We start from the raw sequence: 26,148 nt of genomic DNA on the forward strand, positions 1-26,148 counted from the left end.
AACAGCAGAACCAGAACGACTAAGTCTTTGGAACAGAAGTTTTAAAAAAAGAGCAGTTTAAAATATTTTCAAGGTTTTCATGTGAATAAGGTCACTCGAGTATACGGAACTCTATACGATGGGGTAGATTTTGACCTTGTTGATATTTTATTTTTTAGTCAAAACTTAGTAAGAAGTAATTGGTCATGGTCTTCTTGTTGTAAGAGCACTTTTGAACTTCCTGGGAATTAAAAATCTGCCCTACTTAAGTCACCCGAGAGGAAGAGCCAGGAGATTAGTAGGAATTTTGTCTTTCATGGCCTAAGACTGAGCACCCAGGAAACGCTTCTAGAAAATTCTACTGTATCAAGAAAGATGGCAGTGATGGGGGATGGGAGTCGGAGGCAGTGGGTGCCAGGGTTTCCTGTAGCCATTTACACCCAATACAATATCAGCAGGGGCCAAGTTGTGGGACATTTAGTTTTTCTTTCCAAGGAGCAAATGTTCTATGATCTTGAGAGTTGTCAACCAAAAATAAGCCAGTATGGAAGAATGAGAAATGGTATTTTACCAGGAAAACTATACTGTTTGTGTGATATAGGAATATTACTTCTAAGTCCAGGACACATAATCAAAAAGGGGTACCATGTCATTCTAATGGTAGAAATTAAAAAGCCCAGAAAAGGCATGAGTGTTTGGTTCAGTAAACAGTGGATAGTGAAATTGGTCTTGTTCATTTTGCTCAATTCAACTCAGTGCTAGAAGCAAAAGCAGCATAAGAAAATGAATACCCACATCCGACAATAAAAATGCTGAGTATTTAACAATGATTTTACCTAGTTCCTTACAAGCATTCATCAGTAAGGTGATAGAATTTTATTATGCTGCATGCATTCAGAATTAAAGATCTTTATAGGAGACATAAGTAAAATAATAGAATCATTACAAACTGTTTAATCTGAGCTAGTGCCTTCTGCGTAATTCATATTACTTTTGAAAATGCAATTATGTACCAAAATAACCAGACATAGCTCTAACTGTGGAAAATGATATTATTTTTAGATCCGAATGTCCAATAATGGTCTTATTATTTCAATCCTGGTCAGTAATCCAGATTTAGAATACTTTCCACTCTCAAAATAGAGCACGTATTGCTGTGTGAACTACATCTCAACAGGGCTGTTAGAAAACTAGCAGGGCGTTGACAACTGCAGACAAAGCAGACACACCTTCAAGAAGTGTTCCCTAAACCATGGCTCATTATTTAGGTCTCATCAGTCTAAACGAGCTAAAATTCCAGCACAGAATACGTACCTAGACAAACATCACCTTACTACCGAAACCCTGAGAACAGCTGACATTTACTGAACACTTACTGAATACCATGAAATGTTACAAACCTTTTTCACAAACTGACTCATTGAATTTTCACGATAACTTTAAGAAGCAGATGCCATTCGTTCTCTCTTTTATGAAGGAGAAAACTAAGACACGGGAGTTTGTACAAATTGCCCAAGGTCAGCCAGCAGGCGAGGGACAGAGCCAGCATCTGAGCTCAGGCAGTGTGGCTGCAAGTGCACGTGTCTGGTGCCAGTCTTGGTTAGGACAGCCCTGAGAACCAGATGTCACATTCCTGAGCTTGCTATTACCCAATCAGAGCCCACCGGGAGGCCCCTCGGGGGATCTGTGACCACATCCCTACACACCTGTGCGTCCTTTCAAATGTCCACATAAAGATGCCACCGATAGGTGCTGAACTGGAGTCAGAGTAAGGGGCCTTGGAAGAAAGTCACCGTGAGACACGGGCAATGGCCTGCAGGGCGGCTAGGATACCTCGCAGAACCACCATCACAGCCTCCTCCAGCCCTGGGGACTCCGCGGACTTCCTTCCCTCCAGGTCTGAAGCCGGGCCAGGGACCCTGGAGGCAACATGCTGCAAGGCAGGACGGCCTGACTGGCAGGTGGCCTGATGCTAGATTGGCCCCTCCACAGGTGGGCTGAATCCTTACTGTCCATGCCAAACACTCCCCTGGGTCCCGGTAGATGGAAGCGAGGCCTGCCCCCTCCCCTTTCTGGACCCCAGAGAGTGAATTCAAGAAGCATCTATGCATTCCCCTCCCCTGGCAGATCTCCCCAACAATCCGAGTGATCCACACGGTTCTGCTGTCCGTCGCTGTGGTGGGCGAGAGCTTTTTCTAGAGTGGTTACTCGCCTGGACCCCGAAAGATAGACCAATGTTTAGCGGGAAGAGAGATCCCTAACCAGCCCTGATCCTCCTTCAAAATCATAATGTCAAACAGCATAAACCACTAAGAACACCTGCTTCTTCCCCCTCTGCTCTGACTGCCCGGCTGCCACACCTCACTGCGGCTTTCTCATTCACGTCCGAACCTCCTCATGCTAAGATTTATTAATAGTTTACCCAACTTCGATGCCCCCCACCCAGGTGGTCAAACCGGGCAGGACTCCCCGGAAGCTTCCTGGTTGCTGACAAGGTCAGTAAGCAGAGTCTGAAACACCGCGCTATGATAAGAGGTACAGAGAGCAGTGAAACGAACTGCCAAAGCCAGAGCTCTGGCACATGCGATGCTCCTGTCACCTTGTCCCCACACAGAAACCAGGCCACTGCCGCTGCTGAAAGCTGCGCGAATTACAAGGACGGGGACAAAACTGGCTCTGAAGACAGCAGACTTGAACAAGATGCACATCATTCTGCCACTTCTACAGACTGTGTTTAAAACACACACACACACACACACACACAGAGGAAAGGTCCTCTCTCCTTCTGGATTGGCCTCTCATCTCTTGCTCTGAAACTTTAATTTCGTATAAAGCCCTTTCACTTACATCAATAGTGATGCAGTTGTAAATATTTAACTTGCAAATACTTTTTGGCCATTAAATTAGACTCTACTATCTTAACCAAACAGTGAGAAAAAGATAAATTTCCAAGAACTATTGTGGTTCTTATCAGTGACATTGATGTGAAATCTGTTCAGTGAAGAAATAATAATTTTTAAAAACATGTAGCTTGGGATGATTTTTGTTTGATGAAAGCAGGGATAAAATACAGGATGCCTGCTTAATTGGAATTTCAGATAGACAGATAATATTTTAATAAAAGTCCCAAATATTGTATACTATACAAATATTGCCTGCGAAGTACTCATACTAAAATAATTTATTCATTATTTACCTGCAGTTTCAATTTAACTGGGAATGCTTACTTTCACTTGCTAAATCTGGAAACTGTAGATTGTTTTTGTTTTGTCATAAAACATTCTTGACAGGTACAAAGTACTATTGATAGCCTTGAAAACTAAATACTCATATATGTAAGATTCATAAAGCACAAAAAAAAACCTTTTGAGCTGAAAATATATTTTTATAAGCCAATAAGACGACACTTGCAAGTTAGACTTGGGAGATAATTCAACAAAAGTTTTCCAGTCATTGAAGGTGAAAACTACCTAATTCTAATTGGTACTTTAACGTGGTTACAGAATTAGTGAATAATAGAATAGAATTTAAAAAAAAAAAAATCTTGAAAGCTGATTTTGAGGAGAGCCAGAGTTCCCTAGTGAGAAAGCTGCAGACTTGGAAGAGGCAAGGGAACCGTGGGCGTCATCGAGGCTCCTGGACTCGCGGGGGGCCCCACCGTTTCCTGGATCAAGAGATAGCAGCCTTCTCGCCATCATGATAATTTTGACTCTCAGAAGAAACGAGAGATGAAAATCTAGGGCACAAGCAGTTTTCCTACCAGGGCTGGTTGAGAGAGGGATGGAAGGAGCATGTATATTCCAGCCAGGAAGCGCTGGTGTGAGGTGAAGTCACGGGGCTTCACCAGGGGAGGTGTCTGGGATGGGACTGTTCCTTGCACTGGCCACCAGATGGTGGGACAGCCCTGGAACAAGTGGCTGTTAGAACGTGGGGTTGGGGCGAGAATGGCCTTGCCCCAGGAATGGAAAACAGGATGAGACGAACCGTTCAGAGGCTAAATTTCCACACCAGGAAGTTATCGCGTCTCACGGCGTAGAGTCACGTCATTGATCCTTTCCACTCTTTCGGAAATATACATCGAAGGTGGCCTTGACTGATAAGGAGGGGTGGGTTTGAAAATCTACCTAAAACAATTTGCTTTCTACCTTTCTCTAAACTAGATTTTTCAAAAGATCATGCTCTGTGTCCCAACCAATACATTTGGAATTTCAATGTTATGGGGACAAGGTGAGCCTCGAATGGGTCCTGTCCAGCTTTCAATCTACTGGACTTGAGGTGAGCTGGTTTATGGGTGTCTCTGGAGCAGGGGTCTGAAGACCTGGGTGTGGCCCTCCTTGCACCTAGAATTAGCACCGTGGTCTCTGCCTCCACTTCCTAACTGTGGGAGGAAGCTGTGAGACCCACTGTGTCAGCCAAGGTCCAATCAGGAGAACAGAGGCCATGCGGAGTGCTGGAGAGAGTGAATTCAATGCCAGGGGGTTTGCCAAGCAGGTGATAAACTCAGAAGCCACGCGGGGATTAGGGAGGCCAGCCAGAGCCTGCGAGACGACAGGAGGAAGGATGGAGGGAGGGGGGAAGGACGGAGGGAGAGAGGGAAGGGCAGTGGATGGAGTGTGAGGCCTACCTGGATACCCTGCAGGCCTCATGGGGAGGGGAGGAGTTAGGGCCACAGCGATGCCTTCTGGGGCTGTCATGGCAGCACGCCCTGCTTGTCCCCTGCTCTCCTGCCTGGTGCTTCCCGCTAACTGAACTTGGCCAGAGCAGCACACCCAGTATGGAGCCTGTAAGAGTCATCCTCAAGTGATACAGAGCCAGACAGGGAACAGGTGAGGAACAGACCCAATAACAAAAACTGCCAAGGACCAGCCCCCTGGGGCCAGAATCCGCACAGGCAAAGCAGGTTGTGCTCAAAAGCTCGGCTCGGGTGCGCACAGAGCTTAGATGCCTTTGAATGAGCTCATGTGACTCGTACATAGAACTACTGAATGATGCAGGAACCATCGAACCAGCAGACATCGACGTCAGATGAGGTGTTTGTGAATCCCAGCACGACGCGGGGAGCTGAGCGTGGACTCGCTCTGGGTAGGGCTGGAGCGGGCAGGGCCGCCCTCACCCTCGCATGCACCCTGCCTGCCCCACGTGCCTTCAAGTTCACAGGTAGATTCAGAACGATACAAAGGTAAGTACAGGTCACAGATGTAAAACGCCTCTTCTGTAACCTATGTATATCATTTCAAGACAGATCAAGTCTTTCAAAAGATGTCACATTAACCTTAGCTACTCCCTGAGGCTGGAACAGTGGCAGCCAAACTTAGAAAGCCCAAGAGGTCGTCAGGGGAACGGGTCCAAAGAGCTGCCTCCATGCAGCACGCCATCTAATTTCAAGAAAATGAAATCGCAAATATTACGTCGCAAGGCAGATGCAGTATTGCCACTCCTGATTATGAATTTATCACTCCTTTCCTTTCACAGAGGACACCTGTCAACCATGTTTTTCTTAAACTGGCTTTTGCACAACAAAATGTTGCTCATCACTGGTCCATTATTTTACAATTGAGGAAATTTCGACCCAAAGATGTCACATGACTTGTTACCCAAGGTCATACAGTCGGTTTAAGGCAAAACCCAAATTAAAACCCTGCTTCTCCCAGTGTCTAATCCAGGGCTCCGTTTCAACCAGCGGTGCCTGCCAAGAACAGCAGACATGCTCCCTCCCACAGGTAGCCCAGGAGGTGACAGTGAGGCAATAGCATGTTCCTTCCACGTTGTCCCTGGAGGGCAGTCCGTCCCGCTGACCCCTGCACCGGTCCAGCCTGTGTCACAAGACATCTTGAAATAGCGATTAAAATTGCAACATACTGGACTTCAGATGAAAATGTGTTTGAGAGAAGGCCAGACATTGTATAACTTTAGCTCTCATTTGGGGAAACAAGTATGTTATGTTCAGGTTCTACACGTCAGGTCCATTGATCTTTTGTCTGCCTCTCATTGTGGGTTCTCCTGGGCATGCCATGTCCCAGCACACACCCCAACCCATCGCCTTCCGCCCTGCACGACCCCCACCTGCACCAGGTGCTTGCAGCTCTGTATCTCTAGTAACCAACGGTCCCAACATACGGCAGCACCTGAAAAATGTTTGCTCCATAAATGAAAGCATAAATGAGTGAAAAATAATGACCAATTATCACACTTTGTAGAGACTGACAGTTTCTCTAGCTTTAAAGATGGTGTGTCATGTGACACACTTTGCTGATATCATCCATCAAATAGGTCATATCTGTTAATCACTAAGAAATTGGATCAACAGTCCTTAATGTAGAATTCTAATAAACTAAGAGCTGACAAGTATAATTCCTAAAATATCTGTTGGAAGAATCTTTCTAGATGGATTATCGTTTAATGAAGTGTACTATTATACATTAGCACTATATAAAGTGCTAATATGAACACTCTTGTTTTTAATGCAGAAATTTTCTGAAGTGGGTTAATATACCCTTCGATATCTTGTTTTCAGTTTACTAAGATTTTATTAAGAGTTGTTTATTTAGAATATTATTTCCAAGTGGGAAAATGAAAAGACAAATTCTGTGAGCATCGGCACTCATAAGGACCTGACGGAGTGTCTTCCGCAGTCGACCCCGGAACAAGGCTCCGAGTGAGAACAGTCTATGCGGGAGGTGACCCAGACTGGGGAACTGAGGCAGGGAATGGAAGAGAGGCCGTGAAGTCTGCGTTCATGAGGCAGGGACACAGTCACAGTCACAGACGATGGGCCGGGGACTGCGGAGAGGGCGTAGAGCATGCCTTGGCACTGTCCCAAGAGAGGGAAGAAGCCACTCACTCCTGCTCCTAGGACACTTCCTCCCCGCCCACTGGCGAGCCAGCCATGGTCCTGGGCAGAGCAGGACAAGGCCCTCAGGCAGAGACGCAAGAAGCCAACAGCTCCAGCCAGAACTGACCCAAAGTGACTTCCTGGGTTTGCTGGGAAGACACTGATGGTATCCGCTCTGTCCCAGGCAGACCTGGGCACCCCAGAGCACCTACAAAAACTCAGGTACCATGGAGCCTTCCTGACAGGCGAATTTTAGCTGCAGAAAGCTCCAGCCAACAGTTAGCCGAGCCAAGAAGGCCAGCTCCTCCGGGCGTCTGCACTGGACAACGCAGTGCACGGTGGCCAGAAGCACAGGAAGGAGCCGGGGAGCAAACTCGCTGGGTGGCTGACATTACAAGGGAGAAATGGGGACACAGTCGTCCCTGGAGATGACTCTGGTCTCCAGGTCCAGCTCCATCCGAGCCACCATACACCCTCCCGCCTTTGCTCCGCAACATCCCGGCTCATCGTCTGTGCTCGGAAACGAGCGCGGTTCGAATCTGCAGTGAAAGGAAGTGTGGAGATTGTCTAAAGGCTGCTGGAAAGGCCCCTCCGTGGCCAGCGTGAGAAGCAAAGGTAATGGAGAGGTGGGCGCTAGCCGCGAGGGGCTGTCACTTTCAATTTGTTGTCAGTCATGAAAACTCAAAGCAGGGCTTTAGGCAGAATGTTTAAGACTGCGTGCGTTACAAGGCCCCTCCTTCCCGTTTGAAGCTGACAATCCGATCCCAGCTGACTGGCGGTGACCGCAGGGGAGGAGCTGCGTGACACATCCACACGCAGAAGGCGCACTGGGTAGGACTGGCTCGATGGTGCCTCTTGGCAAAGCTCTGCTCCCGGCTAGGTGCTGAGCCACCCGCATGGGGACTGCCAAGCGGGGGAGAGGGTTTCTACTTGGAAGAGACAGCAGAGGCTGAGGAAATGCCCAGTGGCCCAAACTGCCCTGTGGCTGTGTTTTGTCACAGCTGAGCTTCATTTCCCTTCCTGCACTTCCTACCTGCTCTGCCCTCAGCTCACCTGGCTTGTCTAGGGACATCCCCAGCAGCCCCAAAAGGCATGGCCCTGTCGTGTGTTCCCAGCAGAGGTGGGGACGCGGTTCGGCTGCGGTTCTCCTGCGGGAAATACCCGCCAACTCCGGCCCAGTATAGCCGGCGGCACAGAACACCCCCGATGCCTACGTGGCGCCCAAATCAATAAGCACGTCAGGGGCCTCTCTCTCGCTCGTCCTCTGTCCTCGGACTTTTCCAAAAAAGTTGACTGGAACAGCGGTCAACCTCGCAACAGTCTCCAAAACATCTAACTCCGACCTCTTTTGGTTTATAATACAGATTTCATAATCTATTAGTTATGTGATTATCGCGTGTTTTATAATACTGCAGACTCGTGGTTATTAAATAACTAGTTTTCAGGTTGCCATTCTAGCTTGCATGGTTTTAGAGAAGGTTTTCCAAAAGGGCTTTCTAGCACATTTTCTCGAAAAAGATCCATTTCCAGACAAGCGAGGTGTTTACATCATAGGAAATTATAATACTATTTTGATGGCGTTATACGGAAAATTACAATATGAATCTTGTTTATAATCTAAGGGTTTGGCTATTCTTAAGACCAATCCTTAAAAGCAGGCATACTTGGCATTCGAAGCATCATCTTTCTTTTCTCCTGCCCACACATCATCAAAGGGGCCTTAGGCAGGGCGAGGCGTTGGTCATTCAGCCTGTAGGCTCTAAGGGGAAGCAGTTGCAGTGAGAATGTTTTTCTCACCTGCATAGCAAACATTACCATGTCCCACATCCTGAGGAATCGAATCCCCATGCTCAAGACAAATGCCCCGGATGCCGAAAGCCGACTCCCACTGTTAAAATCTTAATACACAACGCCTCACCGTGCGCCCCGTAGAAGGAAGATGTATGGATTTTAATAGCGACCCGAACTCCAGCCCCGGCGAGAACAGTGGTTGCTGAGCTGGCGTGTACCAACCATCAGGCTGTCCTATGTGGGTCTGAGCTCAGTAAGGAGCACGTGAACTTTTGGGGGGAGACAGAGTTTAAAAACAAAGCTCAGTGAGAGTGACAGAAAGGTGACCATGTTCTACTGACAACCGGAGTTCCATGAGATCTCCCTGCCCTGACAGATGTGAAGGGCTTGGGCTCTGAAACTGTCGCGGTGCGTGTCACCACATCGTCCTGCCACAGTCGCCTGGCGGCTGGGAAAGCACAGCGCTGGAGGCCTCCGCTACCCTCTGTGGGACCGAGGCAAGCCCCGGCCGCGCCTCCTTCGGCTCGGGGAAACAACCGGTCGTTCCTCCTGGAGCCGCTCCCACCCCGGCAAGGCAGGGGGCAGCGAGGGGAAGCAGGCGCTCCAGGAGAGAGGATAAACGAGGAAACTAACATGTTCTGCATAAGAACCGCACATATGCAAACTCTGACGACTTCTCTTCCCTGGATGAGCGAACGCCTGATGAAACCATCTGATGACACGTGACGGGTTAACACCGACAGCTGCAGCTTCGCGTTTACTCTGCAGCTCACTGGGCGACATGAGCAAGAAGCAGCAACGCTTGAAACCACGCATGTTCTAACCTCGAACCTTCCTCCAGCCTGCAACCCTGCCATCGGCCTGACTGACGTCAGCACACCAAAATCTCTCCGGCTATTCCCAAATAGTCACTTAAAGTTAAAGGAAAAATTGCACACACCTGTGTGGATCTTGAGGAAACATATTCGTGGAAGGGCAGTCGTTGGCCATGATGACATTTAGAATGAAAGAACAGCCAACTCTCCTCAAAGAAAGGTCTCCGTCTCCCAGCCCCCTGTGCATGCCGACCTTCCCCACCTAAAGGGGGTCCCCCAGAGTTAACCCACTCCCACGGCTGACCTGGGTCCCACTTCCGCAGGGCCAGGAGTTACCAGTAAGAGCTCTCCTCTGGGTCCCTCTCATTGAGAGACACGACGGCCCTCACAGGATGACTCTCGTTGATGAGAAAATGCTCACGACCCCAACACGAACTGTAAATGGAGACTTGTAAGCTGAGCTTGAGACGGGTGAGAACAAGCCAGCAGTCTAGACTCGACAGTATAAATCATACTGGGTGTCCTATCTACCCATCTCTACCTAATCCCGTCGCCGGAGTAAATGTCTCTCTCGTGTCCTCTGAAATACGTAAGGATCGACACCCACGACACTTCCGAGTCTGCCTCCTTGAGTGCCTACACGCCCCTGCACAAACGGGTGGGTGTTTATCACTTGTTTGTTCCCAGCCTGTTTGTTTTACCTATACCTGTCACTGCATTTACACTATTTAATTGAAGATTATGTAACTTGAAAAAAACACATGGTTTAAAAGGAGAGATGTCCCCGTAACGACAGCGAAGGACAGGCTGGATGCTTTCGAAAGCTTGGATGAAGGGGTGGTTAGAAGGACCACTTAAGTGTGGACAAGACAATGATACGAGACCAGGTGGAAAGTTCTAAAACCCTAGGAATGCTGGAAGCTTCTCTAGGTTCGCATTCCACCTCGAAGCAAGAGAAAGACATTTTAAATGACGCCTTGTTGATGCTGTTGGCGGACTTACAGTCAAAGAAAGGCTCTTGACAATGAACAAAATAAGTTTGAAGAAAATGATTTTGAATGAACAAAATAAGTTTGAAGAAAATGATTTTCTGTCCCACCTGACTTTGAGTAACGCATCTGCAGGACGACATGGTATGCCAGCCGCCCTGTCTCCCGCGGGGCCCAGCGCACCAGCGGGGAGAGGGGCGAAAGGGTGTGGGGCCCAGACTGAACCCGAAATGTACGGGGAAGCAGCCCAGAAAGGATGTGACACTCAGCGGTGATGAGTCCGAAAAGTAATTCTACTCTGTGACTTCCCTAAAAGCACAATTTTCTCTGGTATATGAAAACTTCAACCCAAAACGCTGCTCTAAATCGTATCTGCTAGGAATCGGGCGAGTTACTCAGTGTCCAGTGGTACAACAGCGACCCAGCTCACACCAAGTGGAAAGGGGGAAACGCTTTCTCTAGTTTTGCTTAGTCTTGAAAGCTGAAATGATCACCATTTTCCCAGGAGAAAAAAGTGTCACTCGCCCCCCAACCCCACCCCAATCTGCGTTTAAGTTACAAGACAGGATTCTAAGGCCTGCGCTCGCTGCCCGGTGAGCTTCAGCGGCGGGGAGGGGTCTACAGGCTCCGGTCCGGGCAGGTTCGCTGCAGTCACCAGACACTGCAGTGAGGTGGAGATAAAGAGTAACTCAGTGGAAATCCATCAAACTCGGGTCCAAGAGCACAGACCGCCCTGGCCTTCGGGCACGGGGCCCGCCTTTCCCTTCCATCTGTGTGCTCCTGATAACCTCTGCCCGCCCTCACCCCGGCTCTTGGACAGGCTCCCACAGGGCTTCACGGCCAACAGGGCCGGAGCGATGATCAGGGCTTTGTCAGACAGGATCTCTCTCTGCCTCCAGCCGGGCCGAGAAACCACCGGAGTCCGCACAGACCTGGGCTCCAGTGTATGAAACGCACGTCGGCCTCCTGGCTGCAGCTCTTAAAACTCTATCCTGAAGGCCGAGGAGACGCTTGCTGCATGCCCTCAGCACCGCCTTGGACTTCGTGCCTCGAGTGAGGTCAAAGCAGGATCTTAGTGAAAATGACCTGAGGATGATGTCGCTAATGAGAGATTAGAAAGAGAGATGGGAGGTGGGAGACCAAATCAGAGCCTTCGGTCACTTATTAGTTTAGTTACTCGATCAGCAAACACCGGCTATGTCACAGAACTGAAAAACGCTCCAAGGATACAGTTATTTCTAGAATACCCTCACGGCTCCAAGAATATTAAAACAAATCAAGTTTTCTCATCTAAAAATGACAACATGCCATTTTAATGAATAGCCTCTCAAATTATCCGGACCGGAGGTGAAATTTTTGCCATTGCACGTTTTGCATTGGATTTCTGGAGGACCTAAGCTGTAGACCTGGGGACGTGACTGTTTCTAGTCGACCCCTGGAGCCAACTTCAGCCTGGCCCTGGAGACTCCACCGCCACCAGACGCCAAGAGTCCGGCTGCCCACCTGCCCTTAGAACGGCCGCCCTTGATGTCAGCGACTCCACGTCCAAACCTCACGTGGGCTGTTGTTCATACTGACTTCCATGACTTATTGGATCTTTTGTCATCAGCCTCCGCAGGAAGGAGGCGTGACCGGGGAGATTCCTAGCCTGAGAGGAGAGTGGAGAGAAGCAGGAAAAGAAGAGATACCCCTTTCTCCATTTTTTAGGACTTTCCCTGACAGATGCATCGTTCGGCCAACGACCTGCGACCGGCTTTCTATTTTGATGGCAATGCTCACCGTGGACCATCAAAAACAAATAAGACTGTAATTCCTGTTTTAGAATTTACATAACGATTTTGCAATCTCTCAAATTATCAGAACATTTGTTGATTGGTTGCAAAGTTCGGCTCCTGACAGAGCCCTCACCACACCCCCGTCACTACAGAACATCTTGTATACTTTTCTCGGGACATCTTGTATGCTTTTCTCGTTTCTGAGGTTGACATCCAGGCCTCTGGCACAAAACACCTTCCTGTCCTGTCGCCCCGCCCACGGTCTATTCTGGCCTCTGAGCCAGAGGGCACATACAGAAGTCCAGCCCTGTTGAGGCCACGAGTCTTCACTTCCATGCCCACTCCCCCCAGGAACGTGGGGGAGCGGGGACCACGTCATCCCTCTTCGCCTACAGGAAAGCCTGCTGCTGCCAATGCTAATGACACAGGAGTGGCCCCTGACTGCTCTCCCAAGCAGCAGAGCTCCCCACCCTGATGGGGCCAAACCCAGTGGCGCCTCTGGATAAGGTGACGGAGCAAACACACATACAGGCAGAGGGGAGCTGGGAGACGGGGCAGCCCAGCCTCACAGACTCTGGTGCCTGGACGTGACGTGGCTTAGCTGTAAATGCTGCAATTACAATTTCTTTTGCTCACACATCACCCAGAAAAGCTCATCCTGATTTAAAGCAGCCTCGTCTCTAAGAGAGCCAGCTGGGGGACACGCACTACACGTGCGGGCCAGGCAGACAGAGGAGGGCACGCCTGCTGGTCATTCCATTTCAGTGCCTGAGGGCTGCGTCCCCTCACCTCTGTGGGGCAGGGACGCCTACGCATGGAGGAGCACACACGGCAGGTCTGCATGTTTCAAGGATATCTCTCTGCTAACGAGTCTGCTGAATAAAACGTGTCAACCTCCTATCTCAACAAATGACCTAAAAGGCTAGGTTTGAATTTCGGACTTCTGGATCCCTCGAAGTCCTGTGGCAGAACTGGCGATGCTGGCAGAGCCAACCCAGCCCTGTCTGCCCTGCATGGTGCCAGCTCCACACGGACACGGCCCGCGGGCTCGGCCTGCTCGCCTCAGTGGTCTACGCCCCTGAAAACCACGGGCTGGTCCATGGTGCAGGCTGCTCGCAGGCAGGGCGCCTGGAAGGGGGGACCCAGGCTCCAGGTGGGCATGTCTCCTCTGCCCCCAGACCCCTTGCCCCACAGGACAGGCACAGCCAGGGGGTCAGAAAAGGACCCTCTACCGTGGGTCAGGGCCCCTGCTGTCTAGGGAGAGGTGGCACTGATCATGAACAGGAAGATTCAGAAAGGACAGTGCCCTCACTCACAGTCATGCAACCAGCCAGCCGGTGGCAGAGCCAGTTTCCAGCTGAGGCCTCGGGGACTATGCCTTCCTTCCTCCCCACCCCACTCCCACCCCCGCCGGTCAGTCCGTGACTCAGTACTTAGTGTGAAAGACTGGGCGGTTTTCCTTTTCACCTGTGCTTTATGGTATCAAAGATGCCTACCTTCCCCTTATTTAAAAACAGTGTTTAACTCAAGATAAAGCACTGACTTAAATGTTAAAGGCAAAACATCAAAGTTTCTAAAGGAAAACTAGGAGAATATATTAATTATATTAATCAGAAATTGCTTAAACACAAAGCAGTCATAAAAGAAAAAATGAGTATTTTTAAAAAATATTTAGTGTTTCTAACTAAACAGTCTTTAGTTCAGGGCCAGAGGGGGGTTTTAAAACAAATCAGAGACTCAAGCCATGGAAAATATTAAATACAACTCACTGTCCAGTTTCAACTCAAAACTGTGCTGAAGCCTTTTCCTGACAGAATCCAATACTTAATATTTTGAAAAACATTTAAAAAATCAAGCAGCCTGACGTTAAAATGAAGCATGCAGCATGAACTTTGCCCAACATATGCCGTCAATATTTTAAAAATCGTGTCTGAATTCACGTGTGTGGCCAAACCATGGATGTGAAGATGAAGGCGTGTGGAGGATGGAGAGGTGGACACGTGTCACAACCATGGTCTTCATTATCCCCTACAAGAATTTGGGGGAAAAAAACTTTCAGTTGTCTTTTACAATTTTTCATCATGAGTTTAAATATTTCAATGGGCATAATGTTGGCATATTTTAAATATTGACATTTTAAAGGAAAGCTGGAACGGCACTTTTAAATATGCTCAGAACTTAAATATCAGAGCAATCTGCCATCATAATCGCCCTTTTGTAAACAAGCCTTCGCCACTCGCCATCACTGACAGAAGCCTCACATTGTCCCTCTTTCTCCTTGACCTCATATTTCCATTTCTTTTCCCCAGAATTTTACCCTAATGAAAAATACTGTTGTGACTGAAACTGTCACCCTATCACACTACCCTACAGTAGAAATAGGTATAAACAAGTAAGATAAAAAAAAACTTTATGTTGATTTTCTTTGGACCCCTGATATCGCAAGAAAAAGACGGAAAAGAAGCCACACACTATTATCCGTCTGACAGAAGTCTTCCGGGAGAGTCCCACTGGAGGGTGGCATCCTTTCAAGACAGCAAAAGTATGGTAGAAGAGACCTCATTGAATTTAATTTGTCATCACCCGCTGCTGAGAATGTATTATAACTGAACAGAAACCATCCCCAAACAGGCCTAACTGCCCTGCTCCTAGGCCATGCTTTGCTGTCACAAGAGACACACGTCAGAATAGGCGAGCACCGAGCCTGGGGACCTGAGGAAGTGTCTCGACAAAAGAAAGCCTTACAGACCCAAGAGTCCAGCCAGACTTTGACAGAAGTTCTCACGCCCTGGGGCAATGCGCCATGTTAAAATACAGGATGGGGAGATAAATGCCTTTTTTACTGAAAAGAAGCGCAGTTGTGAGTTAAAAGGGGAGTTAAGAAGAGCCCACACGACCCCCAGCCCACTGTCCGGCAGGTCGATTTTAGGGAAGAACGTGCTAGAGTTATGCTCCCCAAACGGATATGCAGTCTCGACCTTCAGCACCTCAGAATGTGGCCATATTTGGAGATACATCGCTGAATACGCCATTACTTAAGATGAGGTCAGACTGGAGTGGACCCTTAATCCAATATGACTGGTGTCCTCAGAAGAGACAGACCCAGGGAGAAAAACATGATGTGACAACAGAGGCAGAGAACAGAGTGATGCGGCTGGACACCAAGGGACTCCAGGGACCGACAGGCACCACCGGAAGAGGAGGCGAGGGAGGAGCCTGTCCAGAACCTCAGAGCGTGGCCCTGTGCACACCTTGACTTTGGACTCCTGGCGCTGGAACTGTGACATAAAAATGTCTGTCAGAAGCAACTAACTCTGGTACCTTGTTCCAGTGGCCTTAGAATATAACTCCATGTCGGAACTCAGGGTGTGGAAGTCTATTCCCCTGACAGCATCCAAGTCCGCAGACCGCATCCAAAGTCTACCCTCCCTAAGAGAACCGGCTTCCAAAACTCCCGCTAGATGTTGCCTAGACACCGAGGGAAGGCAGCTAGATGCCTGTCCCCAGGAGATGCATGCAGAAAGGGAGGGGGCAGCAGGAGCACCATTTGCTGCATCTGCTCCAGCAGGGGACTTGGTCCCAGGAACAAGGTGGCTCAAGCTTCTGGCAGACTCTCCTAAATGACAGCTTCAGCTTTGTGCAATCCTTAACCTCTCCTAATGGAAGGCAGTAGTATCAAATCTTTCCTTGAGATTCTGGCTGCACAAAATCGGTTAAGGATATGACATGAACCATGCCTTTCTCCTTTATACCACATTGTTACCCAACAAATGAAGAAAAGTTGACAAAGCAGCAAATTACAGAATCAGCGATAAAAGTGTCAAAGCACAACTGTTTATGGTTCTTGAAAACAAACGGAGGTAATTAGCCCAAGTCTTAAAAACCATTTACAAATCAGTCCTTTCAATCGTCAGTAGGATAGAACACATCCGCTTCATTTCAAAGCTGATTTAGGAGCCAAGTTTTGAAACGTACTAAAATAGCAAGCTTTATCGCTAAAGATCACAACCCTAAAAACGGAAGTATTTACACAGGACCCCTAATAAGTATTATAATTAATTTTGAAATATAAATTGGCTTAGCAACTCCAGGTTACAGCTCTTCGTTCTTCAGTCTTGAACGCTGTATCTAACTGCAGGCCCGGAGCAGTGTGAAGGAACGGGGAGCAGTGAGGTGGACGGGGAGCAGTGAGGTGGACGCGCAGTCGACAGCAGCAGAGGGTGGACGGGGAGTGTGAAGGAACGGGGAGCAGTGAGGTGGACGGGGAGCAGTGAGGTGGACGGGGAGCAGTGAGGTGGACGGGGAGCAGTGTGAAGGAACGGGGAGCAGTGAGGTGGACGGGCAGTCGACAGCAGCAGAGGCAGCAGGAAGCCCTGCCGTCGCCCGGCTCCGTCAGACAGGCGGACGCCGTCCCTGCCCGCGGGCCTGGTGGGACCTGACGGTGGGAACACCTTCTCTGGGATTGCAGTGTGCACGGACCCGGTTTGTGGCTGCCCCGTTATACCGCCCAAGTGATTCCTGCACACGCTTCGTCCGTGATGACACGGGAGCTCCGGGCACAGGACGCGACCTCACAGGTCAGTGACACGCGTGTAAACCCACAGCAGTTCTTACAACGAAAGGAAACGTGGAGCCACGCAGTCCGTGGCCGGGGGTTGGGGACCCCTCATGCAGGGGTACTGCTATTTGAAAAGTGAGTTTTATTTTGGGAGGTCCATGGGGTGGCCTTTGGGTTGGGCTGTCGGTGTTGTCATTTCTATGGTTACAGAGCTGGGCCTTCTCTCCCGTCACTCGTGGCTACCTACCTACCTAGAGACGGTGTCTGGGACCCAGTAAGTGCTCAGAAATGTTAATACAAATGATAGGAATATTATGTATAAACGCAATCACCATGTAAGTGGTAATTACAGTACCTTATAGTCATCTAAATTTCCACTAACAGAGTAATACCAGATTAATGATAAAATTACCATTATATTCTCTAGTATAAATGAAGTATATAGTTTAGCAAACTAATCCAATTTCACAACTAAACTTTGTCTAGATATAAACAAAATGGTAAACTAACCAAAAGAAAAAATGTCTCACCTGGCATAATGTTAAACCTTGAACATGCTCAAGAAAACTTTTTCGCGCAGCAGCCTGTTTTACGTCTCTGCCGTGGCAATGTCACATGCTCTCCACAAGCAATGGCTTCGGTGACAGAACTAAAGCACTGAGCTCTTGCTTTAATGCCTCTGGTTTTACTGCTTTTCCCAGACACACCTTCTGTGACGATGCTGCAGAGCGCATCCTGAGCAGTTGACTGATAGCTCTCCCACCCTAAAAAGAAAACTGAGGAACTGGACATGGAAATCCTGAGCCTGAAAGCATCAAAAAGCAGAATGAAGGTCTTCAAAGTCATTTTGAGTTCACTTCTGAGCTATCCGGGATTAAACAGTCATGACAGCAGGTGTGATCAGAGCCTACTGGCATATGTCAGTGGATGAACCAAAACTCAGAGGTGTATGTTTATGAGCACTCGACTCCATGACAAGAGGCACGATTTTGTTCTAGAAACACGTTTATTAAAATTTAAGTATTCCTTCGCAAGATATTTTGCCATATGATACAGCTGCCCTTCCCTACCCCCGACATCCACCCTAACTTGACGTTTCCATGACAAAAAAAAAGGCAAAAAGTGATACATGTCTATGGTTATAAAAATGTATACTCTGTAATAATAAAACAATTCCTTTCCAATGCGTCTTGCTTATTTCTGAATAACTTCTCTGCTCGTCAGTCAGCTAGCATGCCAGTGAGAACTTGCACAAAAGTAGCTACCTACCAAGTGCTTGGTGGCTCTGCCTTACGCCTCCCGCCCCAGTCTCCCACGTTTGAAAGACAAAAAGCGTGGGGCACAGAAAATAACCCAAGGTGAGGGAACCAGCTGGCCACAGCCACGCCAGAATCCCTTACGGCTCATCACCACCAGCTCCATTTCTTAAAATATTAGATTCCAAATATCTCACAATTGCTTTCAAATTTGTGTTTTTACAGGTTAGGAAATCAACATTTCCTGATGACAATGCAGAAAGTCTTCACTTCTGAATGAAGAATTTTTAAAATTTTAGAACCTGTGTGACTGATAACTTCTTTAGAATGATGGTTTTAAGCTGAGAGAAGAGACAGCTGTAGGGTCCTCTCCTGGTTCACGGGCTGGCTTTTTTGTTGCTGGTGCTTTTTAATCAAAGGAGAGAGGGGTCTCTTTTCTACGTCTGATAGACCACATTCTCCTTTTATCATGTACTTCGGGTAGAACAATTATTAGAAATCTTTACACTATTAATTTCTGGACCTTTCTTAATTTCCTTGAAAAAGAGATTGCATTGGAAATACGCAATACGGGTTGTTCAGCTAGACGTTCCCTTCCGCACGTCATCCAGACTATGTGGGCCTGAATGATTAGCATATGGAAGGACCGCTAAACAATCTGAGATTTTAAATGTGAAAGACAATTATATACCAAATAAGACAGGCACACATGGTAGTATCTTTTAAAAGTCAGATATATTTTTAGAAGATCCTACTAACAACAAGTAAATTATGTAGTCATGGAACATCAAAATAAAGTTGATGAATAAAAAGGCACACTGCAAAAGTTCACGAGCAGAGAGAAGAGAACAGTTCTTTTTGGTTTGTTTCTAACGTAGGAGGAAAGGGAAAGAAGTGTATTACAATTACGTTCAGGTGAAGGTTTCTGTCAGCTGAAACAGTTAACGTGGGCTTCATTCTCCCTGGTCTAAAGCAGTCTTTTCTTTCATTAGCTTCTGAGGATGTAGCTAGTCTTCTGCCATGTAGAAGTGATACATCAGGGCAATTACCAGCACCGAGATGGCCGGGATCACCCAGTTGGTCCACCAGCTGGAAAGGAATAGCAATGATGCTTGCACAGTGTTCGATGAGGGGACTCGAAATCTCTGCTCCTCCTAACGCCCGTGAAAATCGCCACGGCACGTTTTTATTACCTCTCTAACCCCTTCGGATGGAAAGACAACTCCAAGTTGCTAAGAGCGCTGCTGAGCTGGTATGCTGGCAACTGCTCTATCCTTCCGGCCTCGTGAGAAAACTGACGCCCCTTCCTGTTCCACTCGAACCTACTTCTCTAAACTTACACAAAGAGCTATGAATATCCCCAAAAGATGCCACCTTAGACTCATGACTTAGCGAAAGGACGCCAACTCTGGGTTACATGTCACAAGTTCACAAAAGGGAGCATTCCTCACAGGTTTTGTTCCAGCTCCGCACATTCGTTAAGAATTTACGACAGCATGAAAGAAGACCCCAGCTCTTTCCTTCTGTTTTGGGAGAGCTACGGACAAGCTCCACAGCCAAGGCTGAATCCCGTCCCCTGAACTTTGAACGCTACGATGACGACGATTGCTACCAGCACCACAGCTCAACATACTGTGATTCCGCTTTGAAAAACTGAAGCTTTGCGCGTGCGTGGTAGATTTGCCACGTGAGGAAACAGCGTGTCCAAACCACCTGATCTCTGGCCCATTGCTGTCAATTCACAAAAATCTCTAATTGACATGTTGTTCCATGCTGAGGCACAGAATTTTTGATCTACTATAAATGACAGATCAAGGGTCGAGTCTAGGACAGAACTAGGTAGATCTTCAATTCAGATCTGAACCTATAATTTTTTAGAAAAAAAATTTATAGGTTTTTAGACTCTGAATAAAGCCAGATGACACCTCTGCACGCGTCCATTTCCTGTCATAAACTTTCCATCCTTTACCCTCTGCACACAATGACCTGCTCAAAATCAAGTTTAATACAGAGATTTAAATGGTAAAAAGATTCCAAGTGTAATTCTCTCTTGGTGGGTTTTCAGTTCCCATTCAGAAAACTGACATGACAGTGAAAAGCGAGGTGGAATGAACCAGAACGCCGACAGACGCATGGTTACATTTGCCAGGGAGAAACAAAACAGGCGGACCTGTGTGGTTTGGAGCGTGAGTCCAAAACATAGATATATGAGACAGCAATTATACAAGTCACACGGCAAGATATTTGGCCATGTGATACAGCCAAAAATGTTCATATGGTCTTGGACTAAAAAAAAAAAAAAAATCCCTAGAACAAGTGATTCACACTACCCTTGGATTACTGGGCTCCATGTCAGGGCCAAGGAGAGCCGAGCCAGGCTTACGGATGCAATCGCTTCAACTGGAAAACTGACTGTATATGACACGAGGGAGGAAGTAAAATGTTTGCTTGGAGACTGGAAGGTCAGGCAGGACATCGGCCTGCCCTGCTGCTCTGGGGACCGAAGAGAGGGGACCTCTTCTTCTGCTCCTCAGGGCAGATGCGGCCAAAGGGTGAGATCTAGGGTCGCCTGAGCTGGCCACCTCTTAGCTGCCTGACAGCTGAGGAGGGAACGCCCTGAGAAGTCTGGGCACCCAGTGGAGATGACCCTGGATGTCAGTGAGGGGCCCTCGGGTCAGGCCCGTTGTCCAGCTCTGACCCTATCAGCCTTCTGCCCACAACAACGCTGTGAACGAAAACGGCCACCTACCTGGAATTCGAGTCAACGGTAGTAAGAAGAATTTCCTGAAACACAAGAGAAGGGGTGAGGTGAAGGGAGCACCTGACCAAACACCTGCTTTAAAATAAGACCACGACAGTCTGCTCAACGCAGGCTTCAAAAAGACATTGAAAGGGAAAGTTCCATCATGAACTTTTCTAACATAGTCTAGATAATTCGAAAGAAAATGCTAAAAACGAACAGGCTACCTAAAATACCCTGCACACAGCAGGCAGGCACCTAAATACTTCAACGTAGAGAATAAAAACAGGTGTGACTTATCATACACACGACCCCAGCACTACCTTTAGGAAGAGCCATTTACTTCAAGACTGAATGAAACGTTCAATCAAGACATCAGGTTATTTCATTCAAACCTTATATGAAGTAAAAGTTTGCCCAGATTATATTAAAAGATATGTCAACTAAAGAGGAAAAATTAAGCCCTGCCATTTAAATGACACAACACTCTGGACGACCTATCCTGGACTTTAAGTATGACCAGACAGTTCTGGAAAGACAGTGGAGGCCTCGGAAACTGGCTTCATATTGTCTCGGCCAAGGAAGCTCCAACGAGGATGCCCGCCTCACCCCCCTGCCGGGGTCTCTCGCAGCTATGGCTGCTTTACCTCCCAGGAACTCCTGAGAGCTGCTCCCCTCCAGTGCCAGGAAGCAATGATGGCTCTGGAAACATACGCACTTCCCCGAGCGGCTCAATAGCTGAGGCCTCATGGAATATTAACTTTCCCAGGCTTAAAGATGTGTTAAGAAGCGGTCTTTGAAATTCCACACCAGCAGAAGTATTAGTGCCTCAAAGGAAGGTAGCCATGAATAAGCCAGCGGCAGCCGAGTTTTATCTCTGCAGTTTCCCAAAGCACAGAATAACCAACCATTAGCGAAGCAACCAGCGCGAAGCAACCAGCGCGTCAGGGCCTGCAATGAGGCAAAGCTCCACACAGCGAGGCATCGAAGCAGCTCCCACAAAGGCAGAAGCCTCTGAGGGGAGAGCAAGCAGAGCAGTTCTGAGACCCACCAACCTGCGGACAGGCCTTTATGATTCCTGACACAGTAGAGGGGGAAAAAGAAGTCATTTAAAAAGCAAACTTCACATTTATCATCTTTTAAAGCAACGTGAATTCTCGGAGACTACAAAACATATTCACAACTACTGCAAGATGATTTTTCAAATTTTGTATCTTATAAATAAAATTAACAATGATTCTTAGAAGCAATTGGAAAATGCAAACATATTATTTAGCTGTTAGACGTAAACTGAAACACAACCGTTCGAGGTAAAATATTATTGTCACACTAGAAAGTTAAGCCTGAAATAGTACACAGCAGGCAGACGCATTGGTTATTTCGTTATACTGAGCACGTGCACGTCACTGAGCATGCTGACAACTCCGTATGGACACTCAGCGGGCCTGTCCTTCCTCTCCCCACCTCGCCCCCTGAGCCTGACGCTGAAACCCTGCTGTGTCACCGCCGTCGGCATGATGGTGATCTTCCAGGGAGCTGGATGTAAGAGATCGCATACGTTTCTGACTGCTTATTATCTGTGAGGCGTTTAACCCAGGGATGCTTGTTTCAAATACCACTTGGCACCTGGACAAAAAAGGAAACGCACTTCCCTGTCCAACGCCCTGAAGGGCCTAACCTGGGTTTTGGCGTGTAACTAACCAACGTGTCAGCAACAAGCAGGGCAGAGACAAGGTCTTCATTACCTCAGGCTCTGCCACCTGGTCGTTCCGTGACTATGAAGGGTTCAATTTCAAGTAGGTTACCCATTAACTCAGTACATGATAAGCCCTATAAAAGTAGGCAAAGTCCGTCAAGCTTTTGCAAATCAGAGTCACCTCACTTATAAGTTCCCCTAACTCGGCTCACTCCTGAGTTCAAAGGCTTACCCAGAAATATCACCACCAGAGGGACGTCTTCCGTGCACCTACATAAGCTTATGGCCGCAACCACCAAGCCTGAGACGGGAGTCAGCCGTGGTGCTGCCATGAGCGACCCTGAACAAGGTCAGAGCATCACTGTCTCCGCTTTCCCTGCATTCCACAGGGATAAAAAAATCTAGAAAAGTGGTCACGTATTTCCTTTCACTGTATTTGCTTACGACCTCTAAGAAAAAGAGCAAGTTCTTGTCCCATGTTCTGCTCTGATGTGAAACAAGTCACATGTGTTCTCAAAGCAAATAGAGAAGAGTGTCTTTCAGAACTAAAGCAGTTCTGGTAAAGGCCTTGGCCCTGACTGGTGCTTTAAGTGGTCGTGGTAAAGGCCTTGGCCTTGATTGGCGCTTTAAGCAGTCAAGGTAAAGGCCTTGGCCCTGACTGACGCCTTCTACTGGTTGGTACCTGGTCTGGGACACAGTCAGACCTACATCAGATCTAAGTTCATGTAATGAGCCTTATGAAATCCGTGTTTTATAACAGCTGAATGATTTGCACCAAGAATATTAAATACTGAACGCCTCACAGGAAAAAATATGCCTCTTCCCTGACAGACTCTAGAGAAGAAGCAAAAACCTCATGCATCACAAAATTTCGGCGGTCCAAAAAGTAATCTCAAAAAAGGTGCTAACGGTGTATGAACTAACAGTAAGGGTTCTAAGCAACTGCTGCAGAAGTGACTCAAAGTCTGAAGTTCACTTTTCATCTTCCAGAAGTACTGGGTCACCAACACTGAACTTAAGCTTCCTTGGGTAGGAAAAGGAGGGAACGTGTATGAAGTTGCTTTGTACGAAAAAGCATCACGCAGACTTTTCCTGTACCATCTGGGGTGCCGGGGTAAAAGGGCCTTCATGTTGGATTAACTGCTCAATTCTGTCGTAAAGACAATGTCTGGTCAGCAGCAGCTGGCAAATGAGTTCACCAGTTCTTGACACGGCCCTGTGCAGTCTTGCTATCGTATTTTCTCTAATAAAACCAAGAGCATAAACTGAAATGGAAAAATTATACTTTCTGTTGTTTGTTTTAAGCAAAACTTCTCCGGCAGTTCTTTAATTGCTGGCCAGGAACTACTATGCCTACTGTGCTTTTCAGGAGCTTTGGCTGCTGTCACCCATTCTCACTCTGGACCTATCGTCAAGATCAGTAGATCATGAGATTAGTATTACTGGAATTATTTTCCTTTCCTAAAGAAAAATGCATCGAAAAGTTATGAAATAACATTAGATTCATCCAGCAGGTATTTACTGAATGTCTAGTATGTCCACAGAGATGAGGGTGGGGTCCTCACAGCTTTAAGTAGTAAGACCTCTGCTCAATCAGGTTTTGAGTTCTCTGAAAATAAGTGGTGTGTCAAATCTTTCAGGTCATAAGCATAGCGCTAGTTATAAAAAGTAGCTCTTTACAAGGTATCCTTTGCCAACTAGGATGCAAACGTTATTTTAAGTATGGAGAGTCTTACGGGAGAACACTACCTAGAGAAGTACAATGACTGGTCCATACGAATAAAACTTGCTGAGCCACCAGGTCACATATCCACCTAACCTAGAAATGGCTGTGCTGGCCTCATCGGGCCAGTCAAAGACCTTGCCCTCCAGTTTGCAGGTATGACATGGAGTGACAAAAACCATGGCCACCAAGACACCTGAGATGATCACACTTACCGAAGGCTTGGTTATCTTTTTTCTGTCATCCTGCAATAAAAAATAAGGCACATTGTGGAATGAAAAAACATCTACAACAGTGCTCACTTTTACTGAGATCTTAAAAAAAACATTACTGCTCAGTAATTAGCATTTTAGGTTCATCCATCCAGGTTGTTAAGCATGAAGTTTGATCCACTGGGCTTGACTGCAAAATTAATAGCAGAATAAAAAAGTGCTGAGCGGTATTTCGATGTAGAGTTCCAGCCTGGGGACAGCACTCAGGATCATCACACAGACACAGGCTGACGAGCATGTGCATTTATCAGACTCAGATCCTGACCTTTAGTTTAGGGATCAGCTGAGATCTAATCAGGTTCTTCCCTTCTATCCTCTCAAATTCGCTTTGAGATGTATGTGCACATGTGTACATGCGTGTGTACATGTCTGCGTGCATATACATGTGTTTGGGTATTACTGGTGTGCTATCCGCAGTGAATTCCAGCAACCTCCCAACCGCAGGGTCATGATCTACTTAAACATCTGGCTGAGGTGGTCCAAGATGAAGCACAGCCAATGGCTGACCACAAGTGAGCCTGGCAGGCAGCTGAGGCAAAAATGCTGCCGTCGCGGCCTAAAAACCCACCTGCTCTGCCCTCACAAGCTTCGGAATGAAAAAAATAAGGATAGGATGGAATGTCTCAAGGGCAGGCCTCTCTGATTACAGTAAAAGGACTTCACTTTGGTGACGAATGAAGATAAATATATGTGGAGGAATAAACTCTCCCAATAAATGAAGCTTATTTTCTCCACGCACCATCATCTCCTACCACCGAGAACACCAGCTCCCCACTCAGCGGAGATTCTTCAGAAACGGATTCCCACCTTCCGGCCTTCCAGAAAGAGCCTGCTATAGCCTCTCCTCCGGGTGCGGCCACCACAAGAGGCAGCAACCACGTGCAGCAGAGCTTCTCGTGTGGGTTCTCGGGGTTTCTCGCCCGGGGTAACGCTCTTTACTGTTTCCTGTTGTTCCAAAGCCGGTTCTAGCAGCACCTGACTCCTCCTGGTAGGCTACTGGCCCTGAGCCTGAGCTGGGGGAAGGGACAGCAGGCACAGGCTCTGCGCAGAGGGGACGACACATGCGAGGGAGCTGCCCATCCGCTCAGGTGCCGGGGGCACCCTGCTCCTTCCTTCCAAGCTTTTAGCTACTTTCCTGATAACTTCACCTGACAGACTAGCAAAGTTTTACATGGATCATTTAAAAATGCCATAGAAGAACCTAAATTCATATCACAGCCTGGCTTTTATCAAAGCTAAATTAGGTCAGTGTTCTCCCAAAGTCAGTCCACGAACTGGCACCGACGGTGATATTCTCAAAGGTCTGGGGTGATATGGGAATAACAGGGACAATGCATGGGTTTTACAGAAGGGAGAGTCTATTCATTTAACAGAGCTGGCATTTCTTAAAAATTTAAAATCATTTTTTAGAATAAAATATTTTCAAACTAACAAAAGTATGAGGGAGCTTCTTATGAAAAATATTTTGGTCAAAAAAAGAAAAAAAAAAGAAAATTATGCTGGGTTTAAAATTTGCTACTAAATTTTCTAAAATTTGCTACTCTGTGACACTTTCTAAAATTTGCTACGCCGTGACACTTCAGAGTCTGAAACACACTGTCCGTGGGATGTGGCTTTGGGGTTAGAGGAATCTGACTCTAAATGCCAGTGAAAAATGCAACCAGGCAAATGCAAAGAAATTTCTGGGCAACTTGTTTATGACAAAAATGGTGTTCTGAAATC

The 26,148-nt window shown here is 47.4% G+C and overlaps 1 protein-coding gene across 2 annotated transcripts in view; it reads right to left on the reverse strand.

The window, feature by feature from the left end:
• Positions 1 to 18,711: 18,711 nt before the first annotated feature.
• Positions 18,712 to 26,148, reverse strand: part of LOC102879917 (cytochrome b5) — a 25,078-nt gene continuing 17,641 nt past the window's right edge. The window contains exons 3-5 of one of the 2 annotated variants that reach the window (XM_015590836.2): positions 24,370 to 24,399; positions 20,751 to 20,779; positions 18,712 to 19,090 (exon numbers count right to left, since the gene is read on the reverse strand). In XM_015590836.2, coding sequence (XP_015446322.1) covers positions 19,003 to 19,090; positions 20,751 to 20,779; positions 24,370 to 24,399 — 147 coding nt within the window. In that variant the 3' untranslated portion in view covers positions 18,712 to 19,002. Of the gene's footprint in view, positions 19,091 to 20,744; positions 20,780 to 24,369; positions 24,400 to 26,148 lie in introns of both variants that reach the window. The other variant, XM_006913737.3, reaches the window with a different exon arrangement.

The sequence above is a fragment of the Pteropus alecto genome, unplaced genomic scaffold, assembly GCF_000325575.1.
Source record: "Pteropus alecto unplaced genomic scaffold, ASM32557v1 scaffold14, whole genome shotgun sequence".
In the NCBI taxonomy this organism is placed as follows: Eukaryota; Metazoa; Chordata; class Mammalia; order Chiroptera; family Pteropodidae; genus Pteropus; species Pteropus alecto.